This window comes from Heterocephalus glaber, unplaced genomic scaffold (assembly GCF_053883595.1).
Source record: "Heterocephalus glaber isolate CG9 unplaced genomic scaffold, H.glaber_assembly_v1.0 deba00001509, whole genome shotgun sequence".
NCBI lineage: Eukaryota > Metazoa > Chordata > Mammalia > Rodentia > Bathyergidae > Heterocephalus > Heterocephalus glaber.
Genome location: NW_028258325.1, coordinates 4,724,723 through 4,742,794, shown reverse-complemented (window position 1 = coordinate 4,742,794; position 18,072 = coordinate 4,724,723). Strand labels below are relative to the sequence as shown.

The following is an 18,072-nucleotide window of genomic DNA, read 5'->3' as shown; positions in this document are numbered from 1 at the left end:
GTCGGCTGGCTCCAAGGCAGGACTGCATGGGAGGGGGCCTGGCAGAGGAGAGCTGCTCACTGCATGGGGGACAGGAAGCAGAGAGAAGAGAAGGGTCAGGAGGGAGACGAACCCTTCCAGGCCACGCCCCATGCCTGTCACTTCTGCCCAGGCCCAGTCTGGTAACAGCAAGTCAGCTATAAGCCCCATAATCCAGTCAGCTTCCAAAGCTCCATCTATGTGCAAATGTGGCTTTGAGGGACAGCTAGTTATAGACTGTAACCAGATCTTAGGGATACATGGGCCTGTCCCAGGGGCTAGGGATTGGATGCATCTCTTGCTCCCTGAAAACACCGCCCGGGCTCCAGGCTGGGCTGCCCTTCATCCTCCTGACTACCAGGTGACCTCACCTCGCCCTTGTCCTCAAGTCCCTTAATCCCAGTCTCTCTCACTTTGCTCTCTGGACAGGAAGGAGCAGCCCCTGTTGTGCATCTCCCCAAGCTTTCCCAGCAGTGTTACCTCCCGGGAGCTCCAGCACCTCCCAGGGGCGGAGAGAGCATCACGCTCCTCCTGCAGAAAGGGAAGCTGAGGTTCTGCCTGGCGAGCTGAACTCTGGGATCTGCCTGGGTGTCGTCTCAAGTCCCCGTGATCCTGTGTGTGCCTCGCGTAAGGACTGCGTCCCCTTTGCCTGGGCGCCGGGTGTGTGGTGATGCATCCCTGTGAAGCTCAGAGTGAGCAGGGCCCAGTCGGGGAGGACCCAGCACGGCGGTGGTCCCGCCTCCTGCCTCGCTGGTGACCAGCTCCTCCCAGGCTGGCACCTGTACACCCCGCGGGACCCTGAGGGGCACACACTGACCACCCCCAGGAACACAGTGGCTGTGCTATCTGGGCTGGGCCGGGGCCTGCGTGTCCTTGACAATGGCCTCAGTCCGCCGCACCCCGGGACAGGGACACACCGGCTTTCCCAGCCGAGCATCCTAAAGTGAGGGTCACAGCAAATTCATTTCTGCTCACTCAAGCGTCACCCGCCCAGTGTCCCCAGGCCCCAGGGAAGCCCAGCGTTTTCCCTTTGCTCCTGATGAACCAATAAGCTTGAAATTTTGAAAATAAAATGTCAGCAGCTCCCACAGCCTGCGAAGGCGGCGTGGCTTTGCAGACATTATAAAACATCATTAGATGGAAAATTGCCCCGGGTCCCTGTAAACGAAAATTACTCTTTTTTTATAAGGGAAAATGACCCTTAAAATTGCAACAAACAACGTTGGGCTCTTCCTTTTATGAACAACAGGCTCCCACGGCAACCCGTATCGGTTCTTCCAAGGCCCTGGCCCCAGCCAGCGTTTTAACAACATTTTGCTTTGCACAGTTTCACAGCATTGCAGCACGAAAAGGAGGCTCTGGCCCGTCTTTGGTTCCTGTCTCTGCTGCCCCCAAAGCCTCCTCCCTGTTGCTGGCTGGATGCCGCTGGCGAGGGGCGGTGGATGACGGAAGCGGCTGTGTGACTTTAGGCTGGTCGCTGAACCTTTCTGGGCCTCATTTCCTTCCACAGAGGAGGCAGTCGGACTGGATCCCGGAAGGCGCCCTCTGCCTCTGGCGCCAGCTACATGTGCCTGCGTGACGACGGTGGTGAAGTCCCTGTGCCCCCAGCTCAAGGTCAGGCCCAGGGTGGTGTCCATCCACCAATGTGCATGTTCCAACGTAAAAGTCCTCAACTCTCTTCCCTTCCTCTGGGATCTCATAGGAATATTTGGGGGACAGGGAGAACATGCTGTCGCTGGAGCATGGCGCTTCTCAAGTGGGGACCCATTGAGCTCCAGGGCTTTGGGCAGAGACGTCGGGAGTCGTCTTTCACGGTGGGGACTAGGGGTGTTTGTGCTGCTACTGCCATCTGGTGGTCGGAGGCCGCCACGCTGCACTACCTCCCGGGGGCCCTGGCCTGGCTGGGGGATGCGGGTGACCTGTCGGGGGGGACAAGAGAACTTCCGGTGCCGCCAAGCCCCAGCGGGGAGAAAGAAACGGGGGTGGGGTGTCGAGTGTCGGGGACCAGGGGACAAAGCAGCAGCAGCGATCAGGAAAGAACCACTTCCTGTCCCTGGCACGCTGCTTCCTTTCACAGCTCGGAGCGGGTAAAGTGAGCTCCTCCATGCCGAAGTGGCGCCCACGGAAGCCCAGTGGCCCCGACACGGGCCCTTGGATCTGCAGCTCGGAAACCCCGAAGGGTCGCCTTGTTCCATCCCCCAGTGCGGAGCCGCCCTCGGCTGGCTTTCTCCCCAAAAGGTGAGGCGGGGGCTCTTTCTCTCTGCTCTGGGGCGGCCGGAGAGCTCGGCCCTCGCCAGCCAGGCAGTGCTCTGGGCTGGGGTGCATGCTGGGACAGGAGCTCCTGGCTACACCCCATGGATACCACCTCCCTTGTTCTGACCACACTTCTCCTGTCAATGTGGACCAGGACGGTGCCAGCTATGACAGCAGTACCATCCAATGCACTCGTAATCCTAGGGGTGAGTCTCTGTGGGCTATTTTTTAAAGAGAGAACAAAGAGGGTTTCTGTGGTCTTACATCAGTGGGGAACCATCCAAAATGTCGGAGGGAATCTGCACAAAGACGAAGTGGTTCCAGATGAGAGGCACGGTCCATCCTGCTCACCCAGGGCACACTTTACGAGGTCCCGGAATCGACCCTGTCACCCCACTGTCCCTCTGCCTGCCGATCTGGTCCGCTGGCTTCTCATCCCCACAGCTATCGCCCCAGCCCCTGCCGCCGCCCCGCAGCAGCCCCGTGGTCTCATGCTGGGCACAGGTGCAGCCTCCGGGGCCTGCCCGGGCAAGTGCGCTGTCGGCTGCTCCGTGCCCTGCCCCTCCTAGCCGGCAGCCCCAGCGCGTGCCCAGACCCCCTCTGGGAGCCCCGGGGAGGCAGGAGCCAGTCAGGGCAGCGGGAATCAGACGGCCAGATCCAGAGAGGAAATCATTGGAGGCTTTATTTATTTATTCCTTTGCTCATTTTGGGCAGTGGTAGGGACTGAACCCAGGGCTTTCACGCTAAGCTACATCCCCAGCCCATTTGTTATTTTTTATTTTGAGACAGCATCTCACTAAGTCACTAAGTTGTCCTGGCTGTGCTTGAACTTTCCGTTCTCCTGCCTCAGCCTCCCAGAGCACGGGGATGACAGAAATCTCCTGAGTTTCAGCCCAGTCCTGATGATGAAGTCGGAACGTGGAAAGGGTAAGAAATAGGCCAGAGGGCAGGGGATTTAGCTCAGTGGTTCTGCTGCCTGCCTCACAAGTACAAGAACCCGAGTTCGATCCCCAGTAACAACAACAACAACAACTAGACAAGCTTAGGCCAGGGATTTAGCTCAGTGGTTTCGCCGTCTGCTGCTCAAGGATCCGAGTTCGATCCCCGGTACCAAAAAAAAAAAAGAAATAGGCCAGAGATCACAAAGCTAAAGGCCATGGGTGGCACCCATGTAGCCCAACCACCCGTCCCTCTCCAGGGTTAGGGCACACCTGGCCAGTGTGTATGTGTGTGTGTGTGCGTGCGTGCGTGCGTGCGTGTGTGTGTGTGTGTGTGTGTGTGTGTGTGTGTGTGTGTGTCCCAGGCTCTGGAACGGGTTTCTCCCAGAGCCGCCGGCGCAGCTTCGGGTCATTCCAGCCTGTGGCCACTAGAGGGCAGCGGTGCCTTTCAGACTGTGAAGCTCCCATCCAGGGCTGGGCCAGGCCGCCCTGGGGCCTCGCCGCTTCCTGGAAGGGACCCACCCCTCCCCACCCTCTGCGCACGCTGGAGAAGACCGAGCCCAGCACCCGGGAGGGAGGCTGGACAGGACCCCCGGGGCCACAGCCCAGACCCCCATCTTCTACCTGAGGAAGGAGGCCAAGAGAGAACAGGGGCTTGGGAGGCCACGGGGTCCCCGCGCCAGTGCTGTGGCTGAGCCTCTGACAGCAGCTCCGCCTTCTCCCCGGGAACCTTCCAGACTGTGGTGGGCGGGCCACGTGCAGGGACGCAAGGCCGATGGATGACCTGAAGGGGTCCCCGGCGGCCAGGAGGGGTCTGACTGGGAAGCCCCGGGCCTTCTCCTCTGTGCTTGATGCTCAGACTGGGAGCAAGGAGAGGTGATCCGTGCGGGGGACTTCGGCTCTCGGGTGTGCGTGAGTGTGCGTTGATTTGTACTCCGCGCACTATTGCAACGTGATCTCCGAGAATGCGCTGGAAGCCCGCGTGGATGCTCGCTCACAAAGTTCCTGTGTAAATATTTGCTAGCTGAGAACTGGGCTTGGTGTGTCAATGTGTTTCTAATTAATGACTGGTCAGGGCCCGGGCAGCTTCGAGGGTGGCTGGGGCTCCTGTCGCTGGCCTGTTCCTCTTCTCTGAGCCGTGTCCTCTACCTGCTCATCTTGGGGTTGGGTCTGCTCAGCTTGGTGCCCTTGGGCCCCTCTGTCCACTGCCTTCCTGCACCACGGGGTGGCAGGCGGCAGGCAGATGCTGTGCCCTGGGCGGTGGCTGAGTGCCAGCCGCTGGCCCCAGTGTCCTGCACTCAGTGCGTGTGGCTGAGCCCTTTTACAGATGTGGAAACGGAGGCCCAGAGATGTGAATCGGGGTAGACGAGGACTTGGGTGCAGAGCAGACCTCCCAAGAGAGAGTTCTTCCCCGAAACCCAGTGCGGTGCAGCCGGCAGGTTGGGCTGACTTCAAGGTCAAAGCAAAGCCCACTCTGCACAGAAAGCAGCATGAGCATCTTTTGGGGCACCTCATTCATTGTCCCAGTCCTGTCCCTGGCCTGGGTGATGTAGTATTTAACCTCTTCCCTGCCGAACACGGGACACGGAGAACTTTGCAGGATGATATGTGAAAACAGGCCTGAGAGAGGAAGGCCATTCTGCAGCTGCGGGTCCCTCACCAGCGCCCGGGCTTGGAAGGGGACACTCTCCTGGGGCTCCATCCCCTGGGAGAGGCACCCCCTGTGGCAGAGATAAGCGGGAGCCATAAATTCATTTCACCAAGGCCAGGATCCCAGGCTGCCCCGCTCCATGTGTGCCTTTATGGTATCGGAACTCCACCCCCAAAGCCAGCCTGGTGCCCGGAGAGGCTGGGCCAGCCTGAGAGAGCTCATCAGCCGTTTCAGGAGGCCTGAGGCACAGATAAGAGAGGAAGGAGAGCTCAGGACAGCACAGGGACCAAGGAGGGAGCCCTGGGGCTCTGGAGAGGACCCAGGGGAGGAGTGTCCACTCAGGCTCAGACCTTAGCAATCAAGGGCATCCTGCCCTGGTGGCATGCATCCTCTGGGCGATTCTCCCCAGGATAGGTCTGCAATTTGCCACCCTACTACTATGGCTCCAGATGAACTTTCCAGCATCCAAATTGCTTCCAAATTCGTTTTCTTTGCTCCATAATAAGCGTCTTAACCACGATATTCTGCCTTCCAGAAAAGGAGTTGCTGGATTTGACTAACTTTACAGTAATGAGTCCTTCATTGTCATTTCCGTACTCTTAATCAAAAGAGCAGTGTTTTCCTTATAAGATCGCTCCTCCCGGGGGTGAGTCTGCTGAATCCTTTGAGTCCCCTGCATCTGGGAGGACAGAGCAGGCGACGGTGCTAGAGGGAGGCTTGGGGAGGTGTCTGGGGCTGGGGGCCTCACTGCAATCCCAGGGACCCTGGGTCTAGGGGTGGCCTCAGAGGGAGGGAGGAGGAGGAGGAGGGAGTGGGTGAGGGCTGTGACTTCTCCAGGGCGACGTCACTTTCGAACTCCAAGCGAAGAGGGCAGGGGACCATCATGCAGACAGCCAGAGGCTTGGAAGGAACTGGAGCTGGCAGGGAGGTCAGGGACACGGAGCCCCGGCCCGAGCCCTCTTTCAGGCCCTGTGGGATGGCTGGGTGGGGGCAGTGTCCCCCTGTTTGGGAGATTCCTCTGACATCTTCTGGTACCCAGAACAGGGTGGCTCGAGGCCGGGACTGGGTGGCTGGGGGCACGAATGGGAAGACCCACGTTTGGCAGGCTCTGCCTGCTGTGTGGCCCTGGCTGGCCTCCCTGCCTCCCTGCCTCTCGGCCTTTTGAGCAATTGTTTAGCCTTCCGCCCAGCACCTGAACCCTCACTGGCGTAACCGCCATTCCCCCAAAGTCCTCCAGGGGGTTTTTCATGGAATTCCTCCAAAACTCGGAAGAGTGTTACAGTCAGGCTCTGTTTGCATCCCGGTCCTACCCCTGCAGCTGTGCCACCTTTAGCAAGTTACCAGCCCTCTCTGAGTGTCTGTCTCTCCAGCAGCTTTCTCTGACTTTGTTTTGAACGTTTTAAATTGACATTCACTCAAATCTTTGCAGGAAAACATGGTCTGTATATGAGGAATGTATAAACAAAAACGAAATCATTGAATACTTTTAATAGTAATTGGAAGTTGGTATCTGTTATTCCCAGGCATAGGATAATTTTAACATTTTAAATTCTGGAACACTGGAAACATTAAAAAAAGAGAATGACAAAAAAAACTCTGTGTACCCACCACTCTGGTCCAGTAAATGTTAGCATTTTCTTGTACGTGCTTAAATTTTTAAAATTTAGATTGTGGGTAAGGTTGAAATTCTCTAAGATTTCCCTTCCCCTTCTTCAGGTATGAGTGGTCTCATGAATGTGCTGTGTTTGAGTACATTCTCTATGCTTCTAAGACATTTTTGCATTTATGCATTCTCAGACATTTTTGAAAGTCTTTAAAAAGAGGCTGAGGCAGGAGGATCCTAAGTTCAAGTTCCCCCCGGGTAACTTAGAGAGAGCCTGTTTCAAAATAAAAAATTAAAAATGTAGGCCAGGGATTTAGCTCAGTGGTTCCATCTCCTGCCTTGCAAGCACAAGGACCCGAGTTCGATCTCTGGTACCAAAAAAAAAAAAAAATTAAAAATGGCTGGGAGTGTGGCTCAGTGCAAAGGCCCTGGGTTCATTCACTAGTACCACCTCCGAAAAAAGCCAGGTTAGGAGATTCATGTACACCATGGTGATCATAGTTAATAACACTGCTTTGTATTCTTGGACATTGCTGAGTAGATTTTTAAAAGTTCTTGCCACAGAAAAGGGGTTGGTGAGGTAATGGTTATGTTCATTGGTTTGCTTTAGTCAGGATGTATACATATTCCAAGACATTATACAGTACACTGGAAGTATGTGCAATTTTGTCAATTAAAAATAAACACAAATCTAAAAAAATATTCGTGCCAATTTACACTTCCAAAAGCAACACAGGAGACTTCCTGTTTCCCCCACGGTGCTAACAGTTGGTATTCGGAGACTCTTTGGCCCATTCATGGGCATAAAATTGTGTCGCATTGTTTTAATGTGTGTTTCTCTGTTTACCAGAAAGATTCAGCGACTCTTCACGTATTTAAATAACTGTTTAACCACTTCTCCTGTCAGAGCAGCAGTCTACATGCTTTCCGTCTTTTTTAATCTCTTCCCTGATTTGTAGACAATTTGGATAAAAATAGTAGTCAGTTAAAACATTATTTTTTCAAATTATGTGGTGTTTTTCCTTTAGCTTTGCTTATTTTGCATTTTAAAAGTTAATTATAGGTCTCTTCTACTGTATTTATCAATACTGATCGCACATGATCACTGTTTTTCTTTAGTAGGTGCTCTTAGGGACTTGTCTGGGGAGTCTCCCCTTCTCTAAGAGGGCAAAGGTGTTCTGTCTTGGGTTTGTCTCAGCATCTGAAATGTGGCTTTCCTCAGGGACCCTGTCATCCTGGTGAGTGGTGTGAGGGATGTAGAGAGATGGATTCTAGCTCCTTCTCCATGGGGGCTCTGTCCCCAGCCCAGCATGGCACTGTCTGTCGCCTCCCACCACCCATCCCTGTCCTGCACCTGCATTGCTGCCCTGCTGCGGACTGTTCTATGCGTCTCTGCTGTCTCCCCGGTTCCTCACTGTCCCGGCTGCAGTGCCCCATTTTGCTCCTCTCTGCACTTCACAAGAGGCCATGATACCCACAGCAGACGTGACAACTAACCTAGCCTTTCCCTCCCGTTCTTTCTCAAAATTTATTCTTCTTTTACATTTTTATACATGTGTTAGACTCAGTACAGAAAGATCCACTCTGTTGGATGTTCCCTGGAAACATAGAATTTTTCTTAAATTGAGGCTCATAAATATGGCTTATTATCTATTTACATAGGACACTGTTTATATCTTTAATAAAGTTTTTTAATTTTTTCCATTCAATTGTACATATATTTTCTCATATTGATTCTCAGGTCCCTTATAGTTTTTTTTGCTATGGCTTTCAGTGAGATTAGTTTTTAAATTGATTTTTCGTTTATGTATCATTCATTTTTATTATTAAATATTGGTTGAATTGTACAGATACCCAGAAATGGCAGAGCTATCACGTTTCAGGGGTGCCCATGCCTGGGTTTGGGGAGGAAGCGCTGCTGTTTTTTCGAAAGTTTCCCACTCCCATCCTCCTCCTCTGCTCCTCAGTGATCCCTTCCTGGATTTTGTCTTAGTCCCTTTTTGAACGTCTTTAAAGTCTGTTCTCATGTGTTTCTGTCCCCTCAAAATATATTTTTGCTTTTCCTGCTTTTGCTGTTGATGCGAATGGAGTCACTGGGCATACCTCTCTCCACAACCTTGATTTCCTCCTTCAGTGTCACACGCTTGCAGTTCAGCCAGACTCAGGTGTTGCTGTCGAGCAATAATTGCCATTATCCTTGTGAGACTCCACGGTTTATCGATCTGTTCCGTCACTGATGGGTTGGTTCCAGCCATTTGTTATTGTAAACATCCTGCCTTGAGAGTCTTTGTCGCATTTGCTGGTGCTTATGGAAAAGAACTTCTCAGGTCTATTTTGGGGTCACAATTTCCGGGGTCCTAAGATATACCTGCGTTCAAATTGCCTGGGCAGCATGAAATCATTTTTCAAGTAGCCTTCTTACCATGGGTCCTCACTGATGTTTCATTTGGTCAGATTGTAAAATTTTAAGTTGTAAGTAAAAAATTATATTTAATTGAAGATTCACTTTTAAATCTAGAAATGGAGATAAGCTTTCCTAACCCACCCATTCTCCAATATCAGTGGAAGCACTAAAGTTAACAAAAGGAGAGACTGTTGTGAAAATATTTTGTGAATTGGGACTTCCAGCACACACTAAGAGCGGCCACCCTCAGTGAGGAGAGAGGAATGCAGCATCCACAGAGCACGGTGTAGGAGCAGCTGCGGGACCGCCCTCCCCAGGTGGGCGACTTCCGGACTGTGAGTACTGTGCAGCTGCCAGGCCGGAGGAACATTGATCTTTGCCATCACAGTCACACTGCCCCTCCCCGCCACACTGGGGACCCTCCTGAACTGGGACCAGGAGCAAATGAAGTAAAGATTTGGAGCAAGTTTCTTTGTTTTTAGCTGGCAGCCAGAAAATTCCTGAAAAATAAGCAGAGCTACATTTCAGGAACTCGGCTGCAAACATGTTAGAAAGGTGTGTCTGGTGCCCCAAATAATTCCTGGAATGCCCTACCCTAAAGGAGCGTAAATCTAAGTCATTACCACTGACTCAGCCAACTTAGTAATTGCCCTTGATTTTTCTGTTTCTTTTTTCTCTCTTGCTTTCTCCTTTAACCCTTGATTGATGTCAGGGCCCTTCCTCTGTCCTTTGAGTTCTCAATCTGTAGACTCAAACATCCTACAAACGCAGAAGGCAATTTAGCATTCTTCGCATTTCTGGAGGTTGGGAGGCTTAAACTAAGGGGCTTTTTGCCTAATAATTCTCAGTTAGCTCAGATCGCCCCGGGGGTGAAGGTGCAGTGCTGACTTCAGCAAAGATCTGGGGAAGGCCAGAGTTGATGAGTCAGCTCTGAGACGCTCGCAGGAGGTGTGGGCTTGTTGGGCCTCCGCTGCTGGCGGGGGTCCAGACAGCTGTGTTTCATGGAAGAGTTCAGTGCCCCGTGAGAATGAATGTCCAGGAGATATTTGTGTCGAGAGTGTGGCGTGCGTGCGTGCATGCACACACAAACTGAACTTGACTAAACCAGCAAGAATAAGCAACTCTTACAAAGCACGTGAACCCAGCCATGAGGACCCGTGAACTTCACATTGCAAATAGCATGTATTTCATGGTACTTGCAAGATTTTAACGGGTGGCTCCTCTTGCCCCTCCCAGTAAGGGTGCAATAATCACAGATGTCCTAAGTCTGTTCACTGAGCACTAGTGTGTGTCAGGCCTGGTGCTGGTGCTGGAAATGAGAGCGTGAAGCAGGAAGACAGGATTCTGCCTGCCTTGGAGGGGCAGTCTAGGGGGAGAGATAAATACTTGCGTAAACAAAGATGATCCGGACTGTAGAATTAGAGGGTGCTTTCTAGAGAATAAGAGGGGAGGGATAAGGGTGTAGGCCTAGAAGTTCAGATTTCATTCAAAGTGGGAGCCATAAAAAGGAAGGAAGTGATTTAGTTGATGTTTTAAAGCCAACTGTCCTAGCTGCCCTTTGGGAATTGGATGTGAAGGGGGCTTGTGATGACCTGGATTTGTAGGTTAGTGATGGTTATAGGAAAAGCAGCACATGCTCAGTGGGCTGACTAGGGTTTTGTAGAGAAAGAGAAACAACGGAGTGTGTGTGAGTGTGAGTGTATGTGCTATTATAGGGAATTGGCTCATACAATTATGAGAGCTGATGGTGTAAGTTCTACTCTAAGTCAAAGGCCTGAAAACAAACAGAACAAAGAGTAGCAGAAGTTCCTGTCTGAGGGTGGGAGGTGGCATTCCCAGCTCAAACAGCCCAACAAGCCAGGTACAGAGGGACTCTGGCTCCCCTGCCTTTCACTCTGTTCTGATCTCCAGGGGGACTGGGTGGGTCTCAGCTGCTCTAGGAGGACAGGAAACATCCCCCGCAGACACATATGGAAATAAAGCTTAGCCAAAGATCGGTCTTTTGTGACCCAGTCAAATCGGCACATGGAATTAATCACCCCATCAATATATGCTTTGGAGGCAGAAAGTACAAGATTTGATGATTAAATGTAAAGGTTGGGGGTGGATGGGGAGAGAAAGGGAGAAATCGAGACACAAACCTGTGTTTCTGGGAGGAGCCGATGGCGTGCGGTGGGGCATTTCACTGGGCACAGGAGCCCAATGCTCGGAGGACCGGAGAGCCGACTGTGGAGGAGTTGGTGCAGAGGCACGCGTGACAGCCTGACTGCACACGGTGCGGAGCTGGGAAGTGTGAGCAGCCTGCGTGGGTGGGTGCTATAAACGAGGCTGATGGGGACCCCTGAGGAGTGGGCTGTAGAGAGAAGGGAAATGCTGGTCCAGGGAGAAACACTGGGGTGGGAAAAACGATCCCCCTTTATGTGGCCCCGATCATACAACTGGTGAGCGTCATAGTCAACACCATTTACCCATTGACCCTCCCACATCCGAAGCTCCACCACCTGGCTTCCCAACCACACCCCTGTGTTGGCCCTGTCCCCTCCGATGGAGCTCTCCATGCCTCTGGCTGTGTTGAGACAACTACAGTGGAGGATGGCCTTGGGTTCCTCCACCTTCTTCCAGCTCAGCAAGCTCCCAGTCCTGCTGCAAGGCCTGTCCCCATTCAGGTCCTCTAAGAGGACTTTCTTCCCTACCTCACAATTAGGTGTTTCTTCCACTGCTGTCTCCTAGATCTTGCAAATGTCTCTTTGGGGAGCTTATAAGGAAGAATTTCACTGCAGTGTTTGCCAAGTTCATAATAAACCCTTGATAAATATGGAAGAAATGAACTTATAGATGTCTAAAATGCTTAATTGAGTGCCTGTCTTTGATCACTTTGTCACCTACTAGGAACAAAAGGTCCTCGACCTTTGAACTGGACCCCTGCAGTGTCACAGTGAAGATGCAGAGAGCTATGGTCATGTGTGTGTCCTGTGCCAGGCACCCTGCCTCCCCTTTTCCTATGCCAGGGAGTGGCCAAGAGTTGTGGGGGTCATAAAAAGAGTATGTGGCATAGTCTTCCTCTGGGGAGGGGATATTTCTTAAAAGTGATTGTTGTACGTCATACTGGGTCTTCCAGAACTGTAAGTTAAAGTCCTAACCCCTCAGCTCTACACATGGTTGTAGGGTCTGTGCAGGTGCTGCCAATTTAGAGTGAAGCCAAGGGGCTGTAGCTCAGTGTTAGAGTGCTTGCCTGACATGCATAAGGCCCTGAATTCCATCCCCAGCTCTAAAATGTAAGATATGTGGTCATGCTGGATTGTGGCACAGCCTGATCGAATCATTGCTGCCTGTTAGGAAAGGGAAGTTTGGATCCCCCCTAGGAAAAGCACCATGTGTTGACAGGGGACTGAAGTGACTGTATCTAAATGCCAAGGGGAGCAAAGGATGGTCACTAATCAGAGACAAGAAGAGGCAGGGAGGGAGCAGACCCCAAAGCCTTCAGAGAACATGTGGTCCTGCTGGCACCTTGACTTAGATCCTGGGTTTCCAGCCTACAGGTCTGTGAGACACTGCAGTGCTCCTATTTGAACCCACCCAGTTTGGGATGCTGTGCTATGGCATCTCTAGGACTCCAGTACCTAATTTTGTGGTCTTGTACTTCTGAACAGAAAAGACCAGCCTAACCAGTCATTCTCAAGAGTCCTCTGGGAAGTCAGAGGCACCTGAGACCATGGAGAAGAAGCCTGACCGTGTATACAGAAGGGAGTAAAAGAAACAGAGATCCCAGTAGAGTGCATGGAACTTAATGAAATCAGCTTTTGAAGCATTTTTCTACCATCCAGTTGTTCAGCTGAGATTTTATTGTTGGGTTCATGAATTAACTAAATGAGCATGTTTCCTATGCAGGGAACCAGTTTTGGAGTGCTCTCAAGAGCAGAGGCTTTGGAGTCACACAGCCCTGGGTTCCACCCCAGATTCCCCACTGCTAGCTGGTGACCTGGGCAGGTCAAGTCCCTTAACCTAGGACAGCCTCCAACTACTCGGATGCCAATCCACAGGTTTCTGCTGCAGTCAAAGAACACAGGGCACTGTTCTGCTGTGGGTACAAAGCAACTGTCCCCAGCATCTACTCCCCAAAGGGACAGTCTGTCCCCAGCATGAATTGGAGCATCTTCAGACAATTTAGGAGCAGACATTCAGGGCAAGTGGGGTGAAACACAGCCAGACACCTGCACCTGACAGACACGTGGAGAAAAATGCAGCATGTGACACCTGGGAGCCCCCAGGGAAAGCGTGGAAAGAACCATCTGACACCACCAGGAACAAACACAGCGGGACACATACTTCTCACTGTGAAAAGGGTCTTTATTTGATTTCCACCACCTTTCTATGAAAGAGTGGTTTCTGTCAGCACTATAAATGCATCTCAAAAGCAGTAGTAAGATTTCTTAAAAATGAAAGGAAGGAGGGCTGGGGATTTAGCTCAGTGGTTCCGCTGCCTGCTGCGTAAGCAAAAGGTCTAGAGTTCAATCCCTGGTACCAAAAAAAAAAAGAAAAGCAAAAAAAAGAAAGGAAGGAAAGTGGTGGGAGAAGGTATAAAATAGAGGCTTGGTTAAGTGTAAGCAGGTTCCTATCCAGAAAGAAAAACAGCATGGTTCTTCCATCAGAGCAGGAATAAGGACACACTAGTTTGCTTGTTCTTGTTATTTGTTCACAAAGAGAGGCTGCTGAGCCTTTTTCTCCAGCACATCTAACCACTGTGGCAAGACGTAACCAAGCTGGCTTCTGACTCTGTGCTCCATGGAGGCTCCTGAGTAGGAGCCCCAAACCTACTTTCCGGAAGGGACAGACACGTGACAGGTCCAGACGCTACAGGAACAGGGAGGGAGGCCTGTGGGACGGAGGCACAGCTGGCGCAGCCCTGTCCTCTTGGGTTGTTCTTTGGCCTGGCTGCCTTAGCTCTGATGATCTGGAAGGCTGGTGGTTACTGGGATTGGGTATTCCAAGGCAGTGCAGTCATCCGACAGGAAGACCAAGTCCTGCAAAAGATGCATGGTGAGCAGGGTAGTCCTGAAGGTGGCCTGGAGCCATGTGTGAATGCAGGGCTTGGTCCTCCTTAGACCATTCAAATGTTCCCCGTTGTGTGAAAACGTCCCACCTCTGACTCCCCAAGGAGAGTTGGCCCTGTCTTTCTTCTCACTCTCGTAGGATCTCGTATGTTCTTAACATTCTTACATATGGGATTCACTCGTACATTGGTTTACCACATGCATGGGTGGTCAAATGGGCAGGAGAGTGAATGAATGATGAATGAATGAATGAATGTACCTGGACTACTGAGCAATGACTCAGGACCAGGCATTGGAAACATTGTGCAGAGCAGCACCAGTACTCACCTTTGGTCCCTTACAGTGAGTGCACATCACTTGCCAGACCATATCATGCTTGTATTATCTTTCCGTCTTCCCCCACTGTGGTGGTTAGGGCTGAACGTCAACTTGATTGGCTTGGGGATCCATCCAGGGGATTGGTGGAGTTCACTTCTGGGTGACTTGGGGGTCTATGTCTGCTCTCTCACCCCCTCCTCTCTGGCTCTGGCTCTGCTCCTAGGTCACCATGACCTAAGCACCTCTGCTCACCATGCCCTTCCACCATGATGTTTCTGCCTTGGAGCTAGCTGACCATGGACTGAACCCTCTGAAACCATGAGCCTATTCACCTTGCCTCCTTTAATTTATGGGTGTGAGGAATTGTGTCACAGTGACAGGAAAGCTGACATACACCCACAGACCGAGGAGAGAAGGGTAAAAGGAGGGTCAGAGCTTCAGAGGAAATATAGAACCGATCTTTGCTACAAGGACAAAGAAATGAAAATGTAATGTCTAATCATTAAAAGTTTGGGAAAGGCTTGCTGTGGCCAGCAGGTGCTAGGAACTCTAGGGCAGGTCACCCTGCTAAGCTTCCTAGGAGGGAGGCATTTGTGATATCGATGGCACACTGCAAGGGTATAATCAGTATTATCCTTCCAGCAATGGCAGGAGGTGGGCTCTGTGCTGTCCCCAGTTCATGTGTAAGGAGACCGTTCCTCAGCATGATGGGGAAGCTACCACCCAGTGCAAGGCACCTGGAGCTGGAGTCTGGGTCGTGAGGTCCATGGCTTTCCGTCCCCTTCCCTTCTCCTACCAGAACCACAGAGCACCTGTGGAGCCCCCTCCTCCTCAGGAAAGTCTCTCTGGCCTGCCCTGGGCAGGGAGGGGTCGCCCTGAGTGTGGCCCCACATCTGTGCAGCTCCTGGAGGTGAGGGGCCTCACCCTGACTGCATCACTCAGCTAGGGCCTGGGGTAGCCCAAGGGCTTTCTGGACAGGATGAGCCTTCTGAGCCTTCTAGCTCCTCCCCGCAGCCCACTCAGCCCCCTGCCCCCGAAGCTCAGCGCATCCAGCCTGGCGGCGAGCAGAGAGGACTCCCAAAGGCACACGCACCCGCCTGCAGAAGGAGTTCATGATGGTGTAGAGCTTCCGCACTTTGTCCCTCAGGGCGTCCACCTGGGCCACTTTCCAGCACTGTGGTGAGGCCACAAAGTCTCGCAGCTGGGCCAGCACGCAGTAATTCTGGGGTAGGCCACATGTGGGGGAAGTCAGCAGCCAAGGGGCGGCGCTAAGCTCCTCTCCTCCTGCACAGACCCCACCGACTCCCCACACCACGCTAGGCTTCAGCAGCAGGGGCTCAGACCCACCCCGCTCCCTCCCGAGGGCAGAGTCTTACGTGGATGTCCAGGTACAGACGGGGCAGGTACCGCACACAGGCCTCCTGCAGAAGAGACGCATGCTGGGTGCTCGCAGGGACACGCGTTCGGCCTGTCCCAGAGGGCCCTGGCAGCCCTGCCAACAGCAGCCCAGCCCGGGTCCCCGGCCCTTCCTGGTGCCACCACAGCCACAGTGCTTTCTTGTGCATGTGTCACACCTGCCCCAGATGGGGATCTGCTCTGGCAGAAATCAACTTTCAGAGCACAGCTCTCAAGATATTTGCTGTGCATTAGGGCACTCTATCACGCCTCCCCTGCCTATTTATATACACATATAAGAATTTTAGAGTTGTTTATTATATGGCAGTCATTAGCTATATTAATCTAGGCAGTTAGATATATTTATATATAAATAATATATAGTAACAAATGTATGTGATTTATGTTACTTATATCATTTACGTTCTTCAGTGGAACCTAGATTTACTAAAGTACAAAATATGGTAGTTGACAGGTACAGCTATCCGTGTGCTCCTACGCTGCTGTATGTTAGGGTTGTGTCTTGCAGGATGCAAGTCCGGGAGACGCTGTTCCTGTCCTACAGTAATTCCATGTGATTTGGGGCAAATAACTTCCTTTTCTGTGACTCCGTTTCTCAGCTGTGAAATCAAAGCAGTAGAATACATACATTTTCTTTCTACTTCCTTCCGGCTCTGCAGTTCCCAGCCTTTTCTTTTTTTTTTTTTGATTTTGTTTTTGTTTTGTTTGCCTTCTAAAATCAGATTCCTGTAAAAGATGAGCACTCTCTGTATTGGATAGCAAGGAATTGTGGCTAAGTAGTGCAACTATCCAACCAAATGCACAAAACAATGAACTGATTTGATGGTGTCATGAGTAAGTTGAAATTACGTGTGCCTTTGAATCTAAATTTTGTTGCACCCCCGTACCTCCAGTGGCATATATTTGACCACATCTGCTTAGACAGGAAGCAGAAATACCATCCTCCAGACCCTTAGAGCAGCAGTTACCTCTAGTGGTAGAATTACAAGCACTTTTTATTTTCTTCTTTGTCCTTTGTGCATTTTCAACAGTTCTACAAAGTATATTACTTTTATAGTGAGACATAAATGCATGCTCTTTTAAAAAGAAAATATAAAGAGGTGTGAGGGTACTGCAAGCCCCAACATCTGAGAAGCATTAGTTCTGTTTGAAGCCTTTACAAACAGTCCAGAGACACTTTAAAATTTTGCCCAAGCTCCTAATGAAGTTTAATGGCTTTGGTGTCTGTGCTGGATCCCGGGCCACGCTGCCCCTCGGGGCTTCTGCGCCAGAGTGCCTGGGTTTTGCTCCCTGCTAACCTCTGTCCTGCAGGCTCCTGTCAGCCTCTCTGAAGCCAGGCAGGGCTGGGTGCTCTTGTTACCCATTTCACAGAGAGGGAAACTGAGATGGGAGGCTGAGGGATCCGCTGCAGCCCCTCAGCAGGGCAGGGCAGGGCGAGGGCAGCTCTGTGTCACCCCTTGGCCCCGACAGCTCACCCACTGACATGGGGACTACAGAACGCTTACCTCTTCAACCCCTAATTCTTGGGTTTGGAGTCGGTGGAAGCTGATCTTTTCTTTTATTTTCTTTCCAGTTTTTTACATTTTACAAAGGCTTCTCTGGTATTTGCTAGCAAGTTCCAACACAACTTGTATCTTTGATTCCTTTTCTTCTAATTAAAAAGCCCCCCCCCTTCCGTACTGGGGACGGCACCCAGGGGTGCTCTACTCTCTACCCCTGAGCTACATCCCCAGTCCCCTCCAACCTTTTAAAAAAGTCTTGAGACGAGGTCTCCCTAAACTGCCCAAGTTGGATTCGAACAGGCAGCCGGCCTCCTGCTCAGCCTCTCCTGTGGCAGCTGTACTCACAGGCCAGCACCGCCACGCCTGGCCCTGGCCAAGGCTACGCTTCGGAGAGGAGATCTTTGCGGCCGAGACTCACCGCTGGCTCTGCAGCCTGCAGGAGCTGGAAGTCCCCCGTGATCTCGCGGCTGAGGCCCAGCATCCGGGAGTAGCAGGTCGGGGGTGCGGGCCTTCCTGCCGGGGGCCCGGCAAGGAGCAGCAGGAGGAGCAGGGCTGGCGAGCGGGGCGCCATGGTGCGGGCTTCCACCGGCACCGGCACCGCACGCCTTTATACAGCCCTGGGCTGGGGGTGGTCCAGGGCCAGTCCCGCCTCCGCTTCCTTTGGGCCCAAGGCGAGGGGTCCAGCTGGCAGGAGGAAGGTGCGCCACGCCCCCTGGCCCTCCCCATCCCGGGAGGGATCGGTTAGAGGACAGGCGCCTGGCAGGGAGCACCTGGAAGGGACGCAGCCTCACCCCTCCCGAGCTGGCGATCCGCTTCTGATGAGCGGGCTGAGAGAGAACACGGCAGCCTGGATCAGAGGCCAGGACGGGGCGGTCTGCCCGCACAGACAGGGCGGATTTTAAAGCTGGCTCACCTAGT

The 18,072-nt window shown here is 52.2% G+C and overlaps 1 protein-coding gene across 1 annotated transcript; it reads right to left on the bottom strand.

Annotated features, from left to right (window-relative positions):
• Positions 1-13,193: 13,193 nt before the first annotated feature.
• Positions 13,194-17,868, bottom strand: Cytl1 (cytokine like 1). Its single transcript, XM_004847304.3, has 4 exons — positions 17,573-17,868; positions 15,613-15,657; positions 15,330-15,458; positions 13,194-13,888 (listed from the first exon to the last, which is right to left on the bottom strand). The coding sequence occupies exons 1-4, from the start codon at positions 17,723-17,725 to the stop codon at positions 13,805-13,807; spliced, it is 411 nt and encodes a 136-aa protein (XP_004847361.1). The 5' UTR covers positions 17,726-17,868; the 3' UTR covers positions 13,194-13,804.
• Positions 17,869-18,072: the final 204 nt, after the last annotated feature.